The 14604-nt window shown below is 49.4% G+C and overlaps 1 protein-coding gene across 10 annotated transcripts in view; it reads left to right on the top strand.

Annotated features, from left to right (window-relative positions):
• Positions 1-13186, top strand: part of PRR5L (proline rich 5 like) — a 170955-nt gene extending 157769 nt beyond the window's left edge. For all 10 annotated transcript variants that reach the window (XM_021665470.2, XM_021665467.2, XM_021665466.2 and 7 more), the window contains one exon: positions 10348-13186. In XM_021665470.2, the coding sequence (XP_021521145.1) occupies positions 10348-10742 (395 nt within the window). In that variant the 3' untranslated portion in view covers positions 10743-13186. The remainder of the gene's footprint in view (positions 1-10347) is intronic.
• The last annotated feature ends 1418 nt before the right edge of the window (positions 13187-14604 follow it).

Raw genomic sequence — 14604 nt, 5'->3', positions numbered from 1 at the left:
GAAGAAAAACAGTTTTTCTACAAACCCTTCTAAGCTGTTAGTTGGAACAGACCCCTACCACACATTAGCAGGAGAAAAACCAACAGAAGCTTATTAATATTGTGTGTTTCATACATACATGGGACACGCCCAGGGAGTCAGTAGTTCTTAAATATGTGGCTTTGAATTCCAGCTCATATAGCGTCTTCAACAACAAAAAGTACATTTCTAGAGAAGTGACAAGGCAAAGAAAAACAACTTTGAGTCTTCAGGGGTGGCAGCTTGTGGCAAGGGAAATAGATGGTAGATAAGGGCCGGTTAGTGAGGCTTGTTCTCGTAGGTTCCTCTGGAGCCACTGCCGGTGGATAAGGGTCTAAAGTTGTCTTCAGTGGTAAAGCTTTGCTCCCCCTGGTAGAAGTGGGATGGGATACCTTTTGTCTTTATATATCTATATCCTGCCTTTAAGCAAATAGAGGGAGGCCAGAGAGCTTCCTGTATCTGTTTCTTAACTGCCTTCAGTTCATACATCCTTCTGCCTAAGAGGCCTATTTGATGGGGGCATATTCTGGTGTCTTATCCTAGGAACAAGAGTCAGTTTGGAAGTTTGTTCAGTGAGGACTCACTCTAAGAGGGGATAGCTTTAGCTTTCCAACTAAAATAAGAATAATGCCCTGTAATCCCAGCACTTTGGGAGGCCGAGGCGGGTGGATCACGAGGTCAACAGATCGAGACCATCCTGGTCAACATGGTGAAACCCCGTCTCTGCTAAAAATACAAAAAATTAGCTGGGCATGGTGGCGCGTGCCTGTAATCCCAGCTACTCAGGAGGCTGAGGCAGGAGAATTGCCTGAACCCGGGAGGCGGAGGTTGCGGTGAGCCGAGATTGCGCCATTGCACTCCAGCCTGGGTAACATGAGCGAAACTCCGTCTCAAAAAAAAAAAAAAAAAAAAAAAAGAATAATGCACACTTTGTCAAATCATAAAGTCAAAGACCTGAGGTTTTATTCTTGTACCTCAGACAGTCCCTGCCTCTGGAGGGTGGTCGCAGTAGGGGAAAGGAGGGATGTGACCCTCTTTTGGTTCATTTTTAATTATCATTTCAGCCAATGTGTTCTAAGACCCTGTCCTAATACGTTGGAGTGCTATAGATATATCCATAAATGAAGCCAACCCATTCCTGCCCTCCAGCACACACAGCCCAGGGAAGAAGTCACAAACAAGGCAGTGTCTCATCAGTGTACACGTGTTCTGAGGGGGAAAGTACAGGGGCCATAGGGCCCAGGGCAGGGGGACTTCACCTTGACTAAGGAATCAGGGAAGACTACCTGGAGGAAGTGATGATGTCTGTGATGGGACCTGCAGGATGAGGATGAGCTAGCTGAGTAAACAGAGAGGAATGACTATCCCCAGGCCAAGGAGTGGACCTTGGGAGGATTTGGAGCACAGGAGGTGAGCAAGAGGAAGGAGCATTAGAGGAACTGAAAGGGCTTCAGAGTGGGAAGGAAGCTGATGGCAAGGGAAGCTACTGGACACAGACCATGTCCTGGGCGTGGTGCTGGGTGGGCTGGATGCTGGGCCACGGAGCAGACACTGCTGTTCCCAGGTTTACAGGTGAAGCAAGTGAGGATGAAGGTCACATGGAGCCAGGATCCAAAAACCCCAGGGTGTGGATACTTGATCAGCTTCCCCACATGTTCTGCATCACCCCCACCCCCACTGAGCACTGCCAACTTTTAGGAGGTGACTTTATCAAGGGACAGCCCAGGAGGTGTTCCCTAGCCCAAAAGGGATCCAAAGCCAGACATTCCGTCCCATGTCTCTGGATACCAGAAAGCTAAAGTGGTCACAGCAGTGCCCATCCTGATGGAGGACACTGCTTTCCAGCTAAAGAGAGGACTCTCAGGGCCTCAGTCTGCCCCTTAGTAAAATGTTTATTTTGCCTGTGGGAGGAGAGTGTTGAGATGACTCGCTGAAGTGAAAACTAAGGAGTCGGGTTGGGGGTGAAAATCCCCTGTACCTATGGGAGGGCTTTGCCACGGCTCACCTGAGCCCGAGGATGGGTAGGCGTGGTCACAGGCACCCATGCTCTCAGAAGTCACTGCATTACTGACCAGGGTCTCACACATAACTCACTCCATCCTGCAAGGTACTGTCGTGCCTTCAGTCTCCAGGTCACCTGCAGGGTAGGTGACCAGAGCCAGGGAAGCTGTTTATTCCTGAGGCTCCACGCTGCACCCACGTGCCCACACACGTTTGACTGAGTTGACGATTCTCGGGAGGGCTCCCTTCCCACCAGCCAGGTCGCACCCTGGGTATGCAGAGATCAGAGGCCCATGATGGGAGTGACAGAGTGTGCCCCCTTCTCCAAAGCAGCCACTTTTCTGCAATGGTGGGCAATGGTGAGGGAGGAGGAAGAGGATGGTGACTTTTTTTTAAAAAGGCAGACTCCCCAGAGGCTGGTGCTTGCCCCACCTTTCAAGTCCCTGAAGTCTCCAGGCTGTTTCCCGAGCACATGCTCAGCAGCTCGCTCGACTTCTCCCACACAAAGGCCCTGGCCTCCCACCGGCCTCCATCCATTGTGTCTCTGGGGAAGGGCCCTGCTCCTTCAGGACACTGTAACTTCTCTGCGTGAAAAGCGGGCATTCACGGCTTTCAGGTGCCAGCCTGTAGAGGGACGCCCACCACGGGCTTGGTGTGCCGAAGTCACAATGGCCGTATTATGGCGGTTGCTCCGGTGGGGCCTGGCCAGGGAGCCTGGGAGATCAAAGGCCTGGGAACCAAGTCCCCAACAAAGGGCCTAAGGACAGCCTTATCCAGGCTCTGTGTCTCTCTGGGGGTTTGAAAGGAGCTGCTGTGACTGGCTCCGGTGCAGGGGATGAATGCCAGTGCTCAGCGGGGGTCCTGGTGAGTGAGGAGGGAATAAAGACTCCCCTTGGCCCAACCCCGTGTGAAAGGGAAGAGGAGGAGGCAGAGGTGGCCTGGAGATGCCAGCTGAAATAGCAGGACCCGGCCCTTCTCCTGTAAAAGGGCACCACTGCAAGGGAAGGGCTGGTTTTAGGGCCCCAGGGTAATCAGTTTCTTGGTGGGAGATTCCTTTCCCTGGGTGACAGGGCCCTGCCTTCCCGGGGGCACAGGAGAAAAAGGTTGGGGAGAACAAGAAGCAAGAGTGCGGGTCGCTGTCTGCCAGCCGCGGGCCTGGCGTTCAGTTTTAAGGCCTCCCAAGGGGCCCAGAAGGCCTGACCTCCCAGTGGGGACACAGCTGACGCACTTGTCTGAGGCTTGGCTCTGGAGTTGGGCGGGTGCTTAGCAAGGAAATGCTGTCTGCCCGGGGGACTCGACACAGCCGTACGGTCCCTGTGGTCCTGGCTCTGCCCACACCCAATCTTGGGAATGAAAACATTCCACCCGGAAAGCAGGAGGAAGAGCTGTAGCCTGTCCTGTGAGTCATCAGCAGGGAGAGAAAGGCTGAGGCAACTGTGGAGAGAGCAGGGCCTTGGAAACCACAAGAGCTGGGGTTCTGCTGTGTGGCCTGGAGCAAGTTACTTAACTTCTGAGCTACAGAGGGCTGAGTGCAGAGGCCCTGTCCTTCCGATCAGGGACAGCAGGAGGAAGATGCCCTGTCTTGGGGCAGGGCCAGGTAGAGGCTGCCTGCTACGTTATGAACCCCAGCTATAGGCGGCCTGGCCCTTGTGGAATAACTCCCTGGGGAGGCTGTGTGTGTTACCCACATTCCTCCCCTGGATCCCAGATCACATCCTGGGCCTTGCCTTGCTGTATTGCCATGTCCTATTTTTCATCCTCTCCCTTACACTGAGCTCGTTGAGAGCAGGGATTTTGTATCCCCGGACCTGGCCCAGACCTCTCCTGTGAATGAATGAGTGGTTCAGTCTGTAAGTCACGCCCAGAGAAGCACAGCCCATCTGAAATAGCCTTTCTTTGTGACTTCCTCCTCTGAATTTCCAGGTGCTGTCGTCTGTACCTCTGACCTGACATTTGCCGCACTGACCTGGTCTAACAGTTATTTGTGTGTGGGTCATGAGCAGGGCCTGTGCTGTCAGCTCTGGTTTCATCACTAACTGTGGCTGTAATTATTCCACATCTCAGCTTCAGGTTCCTCTGCAAAGCGGTTAGAAGCCATCAATGGAGCACCTCCTTTTTGGTATAGTGCCTAGTGTATCATAGATGCTCAGTAAATAGGTACTCCTAAAGCCCCCTGCCCCGACACGTGCACACACATGCATGGAGCTACACAAGTGTGCTGGGCTCAAGCCCTGTTGGAGGCCCCACATCAGACTTATGTTTCTTTTCCTCTCTGTAGCTAGTGCAGCATTTTGCATGTACAGGTAGTAGTGTTTATTTTTTGTTTTGTTTTCCTGAGACAGAGTCTTGCTCTGTCACCCAAGCCGGAGTACAGTGGTGCAATCTTGGCTCACTGCAGCCTCTGCCTCCAGGGTTCAAGCAATTCTCTGGCCTCAGCCTCCCGAGTAGCTTGGATTACAGGCACCTGCTACCATGCCCAGCTAATTTTTTTGTATTTTTAGTGGAGACAGGGTTTCACCCTGTTAGCCAGGCTGGTTTTGAACTCCTGACCTCGTGATCTGCCTGCCTTGGCCTCCCAAAATGCTGGGATTACAGGCATGAGCCACCGCACCCAGCCAGTAGTGTTCATTGAAGGTGGGGACAGGTGGTGTTGGGGTCTCCTTCTCCAGGGCAGCCCCCCCCACTCTGGCTCCAGCTCTTGGCCCGTGAGCAGCCAGAGTGGCTTCCCTTGTCCGTTTGCTGCCTGGGCCCTCCAAGGACCACTGGAGACACCTTTCCCTGAGTCATCCCAGTGGGTTGGGACCTGCGGCAATCATCAGACAAATCCTTACTTCCTCCAAAGATGCTGCACGTGTCTGCCATGCAAGCTGATTTCCTGTTCCCTCAGTTTACCCTCTGTCCTCTCTCGTCCCAGCCTTTCCTCCAAGTTTCAGCCATGTTGTAAAATCTAACATTAATATTGTATCTTTCCAGATACCCCTTCCCCAAAGAGAGGAGTCCCCCATACCCCTATAAAACATTATCGGACTCTCTAGCAACAGTAGAGATGATATTGCTACTGTCTGCCTCTCCAGCCCCACCCTCTGCACAAACACCCCTGGCAGGCAGGTACCCGGTCTCAGGAGCACAGACATCTCCACACAGAAAATGCTCACCAGAGGTCTTGTGCAGTCTCCTGCTAGGCTGGTTGTAGGGTTCAGGTCCCAAGATGGGTTTCCCAACAGCAATCTACAGTGTGTAGTTTTAGCAGCAGTGAGAGAGAAATCGTTTTCGAGGGCATTTTTTTTAAGGACAGTTTTTCAATGGGATCCTTGCTGCTTTGAACTCTTCTGGTGCTTCTGTTTTATAGTCATTGATTTTTAGAGATCATAAAAGTTATACAGGGTTATCATAAGAATGTGGGAACATTATAGGAATGTGGAGGCATTATAGAAATGTGTAAGTTAGAGAGTACGAGCATCCATGCTTCAGAAAGAACTGCTGCCAGTGCCTGGTGTAGATTCTTTCTTTTTGGTTGCTCCTTGGCGTTTTGTCTCCTATCTCCAAAGAAGGGGGCCAGTTCTAGCCTCTTGTCTAGCATCTGTTGCTATTACCTGACTTCAGAGAGTAGGCTGGTTCAAGAAACATGTCTTCTGAGGGCAGCAGCAGTGCCCTGAGACACAGCAGCGTGTAGTGGGGAAAGTCTGGACACTGCTGTCTAAAACCTAAGAGAACTGGGGCTCAGCCTCAGTCTTCCTCATCCGTGTGGTGGACATACTGAGAACAACTCTGTTTTGGAGGGAGATTGGGACTAAAAGGCGAGATCACGGATGGGAACACGCTCTACATCTAAATTCTATGTATTATCCTTTGATTCTGAAAAAGTGTTATTGTTGCCACCAGCTAGGTCCCTGGGGCTTTTGAGCCAGTAGACTTGGAGATTTAGTCCAAAGGGTTAGAATGTCATTCTCTTCATTATTTATCCACACACACCACAGTCCGATGACAGGAGCTGCTGTGGGCTTTGCAGATGGATGTGGGCAGGTCTTGCTGTGATTTCCTTCTGGGAGCATGAGCTCTGGAAGTGGCTGACACACGTGTCTAGGGCTCTCCAGTTCCACCGGAAGAGCAGAGAGTGAACTAAAGCAGCATGAGCCACGTGTCCCCACAGCCAGTCTGTGAACAGCATGGTTTGCTTTCCCCTTGGAAAGCGGGGTGTTCCCCATCCTGTCCCGAGTGTGGTGGGAATACTGATACCATCGGCCCCGCTCCGTTTCTCCCCACTGCCTTGTCCTGCCTGGCTGGCAGAGGGAACACACTTCTCTTGGGTCTTCAGGGTATGAGATATAGGCACTATGGAAGGCAGGGACAGGTGAAATGGGGTGTGTGATTGGGAAGCTGGGGAGAGGTGTGCTCTGGCAGAAAGAGAGGCTGAAAAGAAGAGGAGGCCTGGAACAGAACCCGTCCATCCCCCAGCCTTCTGAAGCTGTGTTTCTCCCGTGGCCATGCCTTCAAATTCACTCTCTCCCAGGCCAGACCGGCTGCATGGCTGGACTATCCCACGCCTCTGCCTCTCTCAGGTCCAGAGCCACCCAGCTCGTGACATGATACTGGGCCTAGGTGGCAGAGGAGGCAGCACTGCCTCTAGAGGAGCATGGGTCGGGGGACTTCCCTGGGATCAAGGGCCCAGCCTTGTCATGGTGCTTACTCTATTCCAAACTCTGCAGGTTTCTGCCCTGGCACAGCCCATGTGAAGGTGGGAGAGGACAGGCTTTGGGAGTTGGGGTGTTGCTGTCAGATTTGCTTCCTCCCTTGGGACTCTGCTCCCCAGGCTTCGGTTACCTGAGTGTTTTGGTTCTTCTTCTGCCCCTCTGACTCACTCTAGGGTTTCCTTCCTTCTGGAAAGGCAATGGGGTTCTCCTGGGTTTTGGAAGCTGCCATCTGTGCTCCAGCCCCAGCTTTGCCTCTTCTTTGCAATGTTGAACAAGTTATTTATTTATTTATTTATTTATTTAGAGACAGAGTCTCACTCTGTCGCCCAGGCTGGAGTGCAATGGCAGGATCTCTGCTCACTGCAACTTCCACCTCCCAGGTTGAAGCGATTCTTCTGCCTCAGCCTCCTGAGTAGATGGGATTACAGGCATACGCCACCATGCCTGGCTAATTTTTGTTATTTTTAGTAGAGATGGGGTTTCACCATCTTGGCCAGGCTGATCTCGAACTCTTGACTTTGTGATCCACCCACCTTAAGCTCTCTGTGCTTTAATTTCCCCATCTGTAAAGTGGCAGTGGTGATAATAGTAACCACCTCATTGGGTTGAGAGGATTTAATTAGTTCATAGATACAAGATGCTCAGATCAGCACCCAGCACTCTTAAGTGCTATCCTGTGTGCTAGTTGTTCATACCTTTAGCCCCTCTGAAAGTAGTGCTGCTAGCCCCTCTCATTTTAGCCACCCAGCACAGATGCACACACGAGAATAATTTAGTCCTTTACCCCCTCTTCATTTTCAAAGGTCACCTTCACTCGGAGGGCCCCAGCCATCACCAAGTTCCAGAGGACTCTGATATTCATGTCCTAAAATGTTTTCTTCTTGTCGTGATGCCCACATAGAGAACGAACATATCATTTAAAGACATATCAATAAAAAGATAATGAATTAAAAATCATTGGTTAATACCTTTACCCAGGGATGGTAACTAGGTATTTTGATGTATGCCTTTCCCAGTTTTTATATGTAGGTGTGGTGGATGAATATGACACCCAGTATAACCCCAGTTTGGCTTAAAAAGGGACAAAATGCATATAATACTGTTGCTTATATTCTACTTTTGTCACCAAATATTATAAATGTTTCTCACTGTCCTTAAATGTTATTTGAAAATGACTAAATTTCTGTCTTTAGATAGAAGCTTGTTTTCCCAGCTCAAAACTGCAAAACTGCGTGTCTGTCTGCCCACAGAGGTTGTCCCTTCAGCATCTCAGACACGATGGGGCTGGGGCCCAGTGCTGGGTCTCACGAGCTGCCTCCTCCCCATCCCTTGCCCCTCCCTCAAGTCTGCCATTCCATCCCACAGCTCCTCCTCCTCTTCCCCACCCCGCTCCCAGGATCTCTTAGTTTCGGGGGTTTTTCTTGTTTTTTTTTTGAGCTGGAATCTCACTCTGTTGTTGCCCGGGCTGGAGTGCAGTGGCGCGATCTCAGCTCACTACAATCTCCACCTCCTGGGTTCAAACAATTCTCCTGCTTCAGCTTCCCGAGTAGCTAGGATTACAGCCACCCGCCACTACACCTGGCTAATTTTTGTATTTTTAGTAAAGACAGGGTTTCACCATGTTAGTCAGGCTGCTCTCGATCTCCTGACCTCAGATGATCTGCCCACCTCAGCCTCCCAAAGTGCTGGGATTACAGGTGTGAGCCACTGTGCCGCCAAGTTGCCGGGTTCTCTGGTATCAGTGTCCATGGTGTCTTCAGCGGTCATCTTCCTCACCTGACCCTCATCACCACAACTCTACTTCCTTTCCTGATCACCTCTCACTTTGACTCTGAGATTAGCATTACTTTTTTCACATGCAATCCATATTTATTATAGAACATAACACCTGAGCCTTCTCCCTAGCTTTCCTCACTGCTGGCCTCGCTGGCTCCAACCCGTTCTGCCACACTTCTGCCTAAGGAAGCTTCCTGAGCGCAGCCCATCCTGCCCTATGACCTATGATGTTAACTGCCTCCCCACAGCTCTGCTCTGATCTGTCTGATGTGCCACAGGTGCTTCCATCTGCCATTCGAGGGCCCTCCTGTGCCAGCCTATCCTGCCTGCCTGGGCACCTCTTCACTGTCTCCTGGACTCTGTTCCAGCCAGGATGTGACCTATCTCAGCAGATATGCACCTGTCTCAGCAGCTCTGTCACCACTTCCCCACTTCTGGGAGTCCTGCCATCCTAAAGGCGCCTCTCCAGGGTACATCCTCCTGGCAAGTTTCCTATCTCCAGATGGGCATGCTTTTTCCAGCCCTCAGAGTCCCTCTGCTTGGCTCCTCCTTCCCTTCAGCTACTTCACTCACCCTAGTTATCCATGGGCCTTGCATGGGCAGCTAGAAGAGCAAGGGTCTGGAGTGAGACAGACCTTGTTTGAGTCCCAGCTTAAATTACTTTCTATCTATATGACTGTGGGTAAGCTATTCCCTCTCCAATACTCATCTGTAAAGTGTTTTCTCATCTATAAAGTGGAAGCTAATACTATACCATGACTTAATTTCAGTTTTTGGGAGGATTCAAAAGATAACATGTCAAGGTTTAGCAGTTTCTGGAACGTGATGAGAATTCAAAAGCGGCAGTTTAGGCCAGGCATCATGGCTGACACCTGTAATCCCAGCACTTTGGGAGGCTGAGGTGGGTGGATCACCCAAGGTCAGGAGTTTAGGACCACCCTGGCTAACATGGTGAAACCTCATCTCTAGAAAAAAACACAAAAATTAGCTGGGCATGGAGGTGGGTGCCTGTAGTCCCAGCTACTCAGAAGGCAGAGGCAGAAGAATCACTTGAACCTGAGAAGCAGAGGTTTGTAGCGAGCTGAGATTGCACCATTGCACTCCAGCCTGGGTAACAAGAGTGAAACTCTGTCTCAAGCCAAAAAGCAGCAGTTTTATAATTAGTGTCCAGCCCTCCTGTGTCTGCCTCCCTGGGGCAATCCACAGAACCTTGCCTGTTCTTTGATGATGCTAATGGCTGTTTGAGTCCAGGAGAATTGACTTGAACAGAACATAAATCTGAGACCTCGACCTGGCAGGAGACGAGGGCCATGGGTAGTCCCGGTTCCATATAATTTGCAAGGTAGTCTTGCTGCCTTGGCTATGACAACGGAGGTAACTCCCCAGTTATCTCTTCCTCTGGATTTCAGCTTATGAAGGCTCTTTTATGTTACCTGTTGGCATGGCAGAGGCCACTCCTGCAGGAAGCCAGGGTTGCTTCTTTTGAAAGCTGGCCATCCCATGCCCAAGTCCTCAGAGGACATTGAAAGGGTATTTAGGGCAAATCCAATGAAGCTCAGGCAGCAGCTGAGAAACACAGGAGATTCTTTTGACCCTTATCTGTCAAGGAAAGTCTTTTGGTGACCACCTAATATGTGGGGTAGGATTGGTTAGGGGCAGAATCTGGCACAGACAGGTAAAGTTGCAAAAGAAACATTTAGATATCACCAAGTTTGTCCCTTGCATTGTAGCTGGGCTGCGCCTAAGAGCTGCTCCTAAAGGTTGAGCCACCACCTTGCTCTTTTCCCCCGGCTGGATTCGGAGCTTTTGAGCACCAATATCCCCTCTTTAATAACAATCTTTGCTGATTTTTCTCTTGCAGCCAGGCGGCACTCTAGGGTCCGACCCAAGGTGACTGTCCTGAACTATGCCTCCCCGATAACTGCAGTCAGCCGGCCACTGAATGAGATGGCCTTGACCCCACTGACGGAGCAGGAGGGGGAAGCCTACCTGGAGAAGTGTGGCAGCGTGCGGCGGCACACGGTGGCCAATGCCCACTCGGACATCCAGCTGCTGGCCATGGCCACCATGATGCACTCCGGCCTAGGGGAGGAGGCCAGCAGTGAGGACAAGTGCCTGCTCCTGCCACCCAGCTTCCCCCCACCCCACCGGCAGTGCTCCAGTGAGCCCAACATCACCGACAGCCCTGACGGACTGGAGGAGGGGGCCGGGGGCAGCCAGGAGGGCTCGGAGCTGAACTGTGCTTCCCTCAGCTGAGTTGCCACCCCGAGGCCTTTCCACCTCTTGTTTTGCAACCAGGATGAGGACACCTCCATCTTTATGGATTACCGAGGGGCTCTTGCTTTATGCGATGCTATCTTATTTCTTTTAGGGTACAGTCCTGGTCAAAATGCCCTAAGGGGACACCGTTGTTGTCAGCCTCTTTATTTTGGTGACTGTGAACTCTTCTTTGTGGTCAATTGAAAGTGACTAACTGCCTAATGGTCACTTTCTGACTCCAACCTTGCCAGCCTGACTCAGATCCTCATCTCTAGGCCTTTCCCCCGCAAAGACTGGACTGCCTGATGCTCCCAATGGCATATCCAATGTCCTGGCATTTTTTGGAGCAGGAGGTTGTCGGGACCACACATACAACCACCAAGGATGTGTTGGCCTTTGGAGTTCCCCTTTAGGTTCCTTGTGATGAGGAGATTTATGGATGAAAAATGAGAGGAGAAGAAACTCCTCTCCCCCATTTTGTGTAGAGTGAAAATAGCCTGCAGCCCTTACCCAGCGTGGTCTGGGAATATGCCTTCCTTATTTTAGTTTCAGAATTGCTGGGAAATTGTTACCCCTTTGGTGGGTGAGGAGATCCTCACCTACATCCTGATCCTATGTGCTGCTTGCACAGAGGCCTTTGGCTTTTGGCCCAGGAAGGCTGCGAGGCTGAAGCTGCCCTTTCACTGAGCCTCAGCATTTCCCTCTCAGGCTTCCTCTCAAGCTCAAGAAACTCACCCCCAGATAAGTAGCCGGTGCCTCTCGTCTCTCTCATTTCAGAAACAGACTTTCTCACCATGCTTTCCTATGGTGGGTGTGAGGGGCCAACTGATACCAACCAACTAGCCTGTACCTGGATTTGACTTGAATTTTTAAAATGTGTATCGTTTTAAAAAAAAATAGTTTGCAAATTTTGCACGTAGGATCTTGCACTGTTCATTTCCAGTGGGGTGAGTCTTCACACTAAAAAACAAGCAGAGCTCCTGGGAAAGGAGATTGGAAGTGGTTCAGGATAAAGATCCATGGGAGGCAGGGCTCTTATGTCACAGAGCTCTGGAAGCAGCTGGACTTGAATCCGCAATGGCCTGTGTAAATTTATAAATTTCATGGTTTCTAGGAAAAGCTGCATTGGGATGGGGAGACCCAGTTTGCCTCATGGGCAGAGGATTTTTCCAGGAAGCATGGAAAATGGAATGGATTTTTCCAGGAAGCATGGAGAGGGGATATGTGGGCAGGACCTTTTGGAGGGATGGGATGTTTATTCCCTGTGGTAAAAGAAAGGCCTGGAATTTCTAGCACGTGAAGCACTTGGAGGAAGCAGGCCCTGGCACTGTGCTGCATCCTTCCACTGCTCCCTCCAGCTCTGGGAGCTTTTATCCACCTTGCATCCCTATCCTCCTCTTTGTAGTTGTCCGTCTTACTGATAACAGCTCCAGAAAAAAAGAAAAGGCTCCCCCTCTGACGCTTCCTGCTGGTGTTTATGAAATCTCAAAGAGATGAGCTACCGTGGCTTCCAATATGGCAAGAGGGTGCTGGGAGGAGGTGAAGATCAGTCTTAAGCTGCCATGGTGATGAGAACTTCTAAGCTTACCTAACTCTTGATGGCATTTCCCTTCTGGGTGAAGATCTGAAATATGATCAGAATTGTGCTCTTGATGACTTGGAATTTAGAAATTTTTAGACTTATTTCATTTTCATCCTACGAGCGATGGGAGAGAAATGTCCAAAGGCGATCTGCTAAGAATTTCAAACAAAAAATAATCTCTATGCATGTGTTGGATAAAGTCTACAAATTGGCTAACATGTATTAGCAAATGGAACATCAGTAGGTAGCAACATGATTTATGTAACTGATGGCTTCTGTCCTGATTAGTACATTTAACATTTGAGACTAGTATTTATTGATCCAGGCAAAGTAATTAATCATGCTTGGGTTTACTTTTTCAGTTTATAAGGTTAATCATAGGGGTGTGTGTGTGTGTGTGTGTGTGTGTGTGTGTGTGTATAAATGCCTTTTCCATGTCTTCAATGTCCCTGATGAGGAGCGGAGTCATCAATTAAATACATAGCTCTTAAAATGAGAATGGGACTATCAGTATAGACCCAGTGTACTTAATTGCTGATGATGGTTAGCTAGTTTACAACTTTATCATTGATATACACATTTGATATCTGTGCAGTAAATAGACTGTACCTATAAAAATTGTATTGATGTTTATGGGCATGTTAGCTATCAGAGAGCTATTGGAAGAGTGATAGCCGAAGTGTTTTTAACCACTTTTTCTTTCCTAGATTCATTTTCATTATTTATGCTAGGATTTTCCTATGGTTGACGTTTAATGACAGGAAGCAATCATGACTCTTAACTCCGAGTGAGCTCACAGAAACCTTTCATGTGGTCTGTTTCCAAAATGGATTCAATAAACAACATTTTGTCCACGTTACCCTATTCTCATGCTGGTTGCCCCAAGGGTGTCTTGATTGAATTTGCAAGTGTAGCAGTCAAATTAGATCTTGGTGCATCCTTCCCTCCAACTTCCTGCCCCCACTTTTGCCTCCTCATCTCTTTTCCTGTTGCTTCCACTCCAGAGTCAGACAGCAGCCTTAGCTCAGCCAATCTCCCCTGGGTTTTGTTTGCACTCCTGAACTGTATTGACAACTCGTTTTCTGTAGAAACAGATTGTGGAGCTTAGAAAATACAGAAAAAAGTCTGAGAAGCCAACACTTTTTCTAAAACCAGCCTGGCCTTTCTTGCCAGAGTATTTGACCTAGAGGGAACACTTACCATATTTACTCATGGATGATCTCATATATTCTCCTATGATTCTGTTTGGCAGAGGAAATCTGTAAGATTTTACTCTGCATAAATACTTCTAGGAGGCCTATAGCAGCAATAGTCTGAGATCCCTAAAGGCTTAATAAGAGCCTTTGAAGAGGCTGACTGATTAGCAATCCTGTAGGGTATAAAAGGAGAGTGTGTATGTTTTGGTTGAGACTTTGCAGGTTATAACTATGGTAAATAACCACTGATCATTCTGCCTCAATAGGTTTCATGTCATTAGTGTGCCCATGACATAGCAGTGCACCACCATATTCATTTTCCCACCTATCTACGCACCAAACATTTGTGGAGCTTCCATTGTGTGTAGACACTTTTCTTGGCGCTAGGGATACGGTGATGGACAAATAATCAAGGTGCCTGCTATCATGGAGCTCACGATCTAGTGGGGAAGGCTGGAAATCAGGGCAACACGAACATTGTGACTACCAAACAACAAACACTGGATGAAATGGCAAAGTGCCAGTGACTGAAGAGTGAAGAAAGGATGACTGTGGACAGAATGGCCAAAGGAGGTCTCTCTCCACGTCGACTGAGCCAAGACCTGAGTGACAAGGAGACAGCCTTATGATCTGCTTTGTTTCCGGTCACCGCCATAACTAACACAGACTTAGCAGCTCAAAACAACACCTTTATTGTTATAGTTTGTCGGTTGGAAGTCTGACAAGGGTCTCACTGGGCTGAAATCAAGGTGGTGTCAGGGCCATATTTCTTTCTGGAAGCTTTAAGGGATAATCTGTTTCCTTACCTCTGCCAGCTTCTAGAGGCTGCCCACATTCCTTGACTTATGACCTTCCTCCATCTTCAAAGCCAGCAGTGAATGGTGGGTTGAGTCCCTTTCACATGGCATCTCTCCAAACTATATTCTGCCTCCCTAGGACCCTTGTCAATTATGTTAAGCCCATCCAGGTGATCCAGGATTATCTCCCATCTCAAGGTCTTTAATCACACCTGCAAAGTCCCTTTTGCCTTGTAGAATACAACACAGGTATTGTGGATTACGACGTGGACATCCTTGATGGG

This window comes from Aotus nancymaae, unplaced genomic scaffold (assembly GCF_030222135.1).
Source record: "Aotus nancymaae isolate 86718 unplaced genomic scaffold, 86718_ANA_hifiasm-v0.15.2.pri h1tg000059l, whole genome shotgun sequence".
Taxonomy (NCBI): domain Eukaryota; kingdom Metazoa; phylum Chordata; class Mammalia; order Primates; family Aotidae; genus Aotus; species Aotus nancymaae.
Note: the sequence above shows the minus strand (reverse complement) of the source record. Positions and strands in the feature narration are given on the sequence as shown.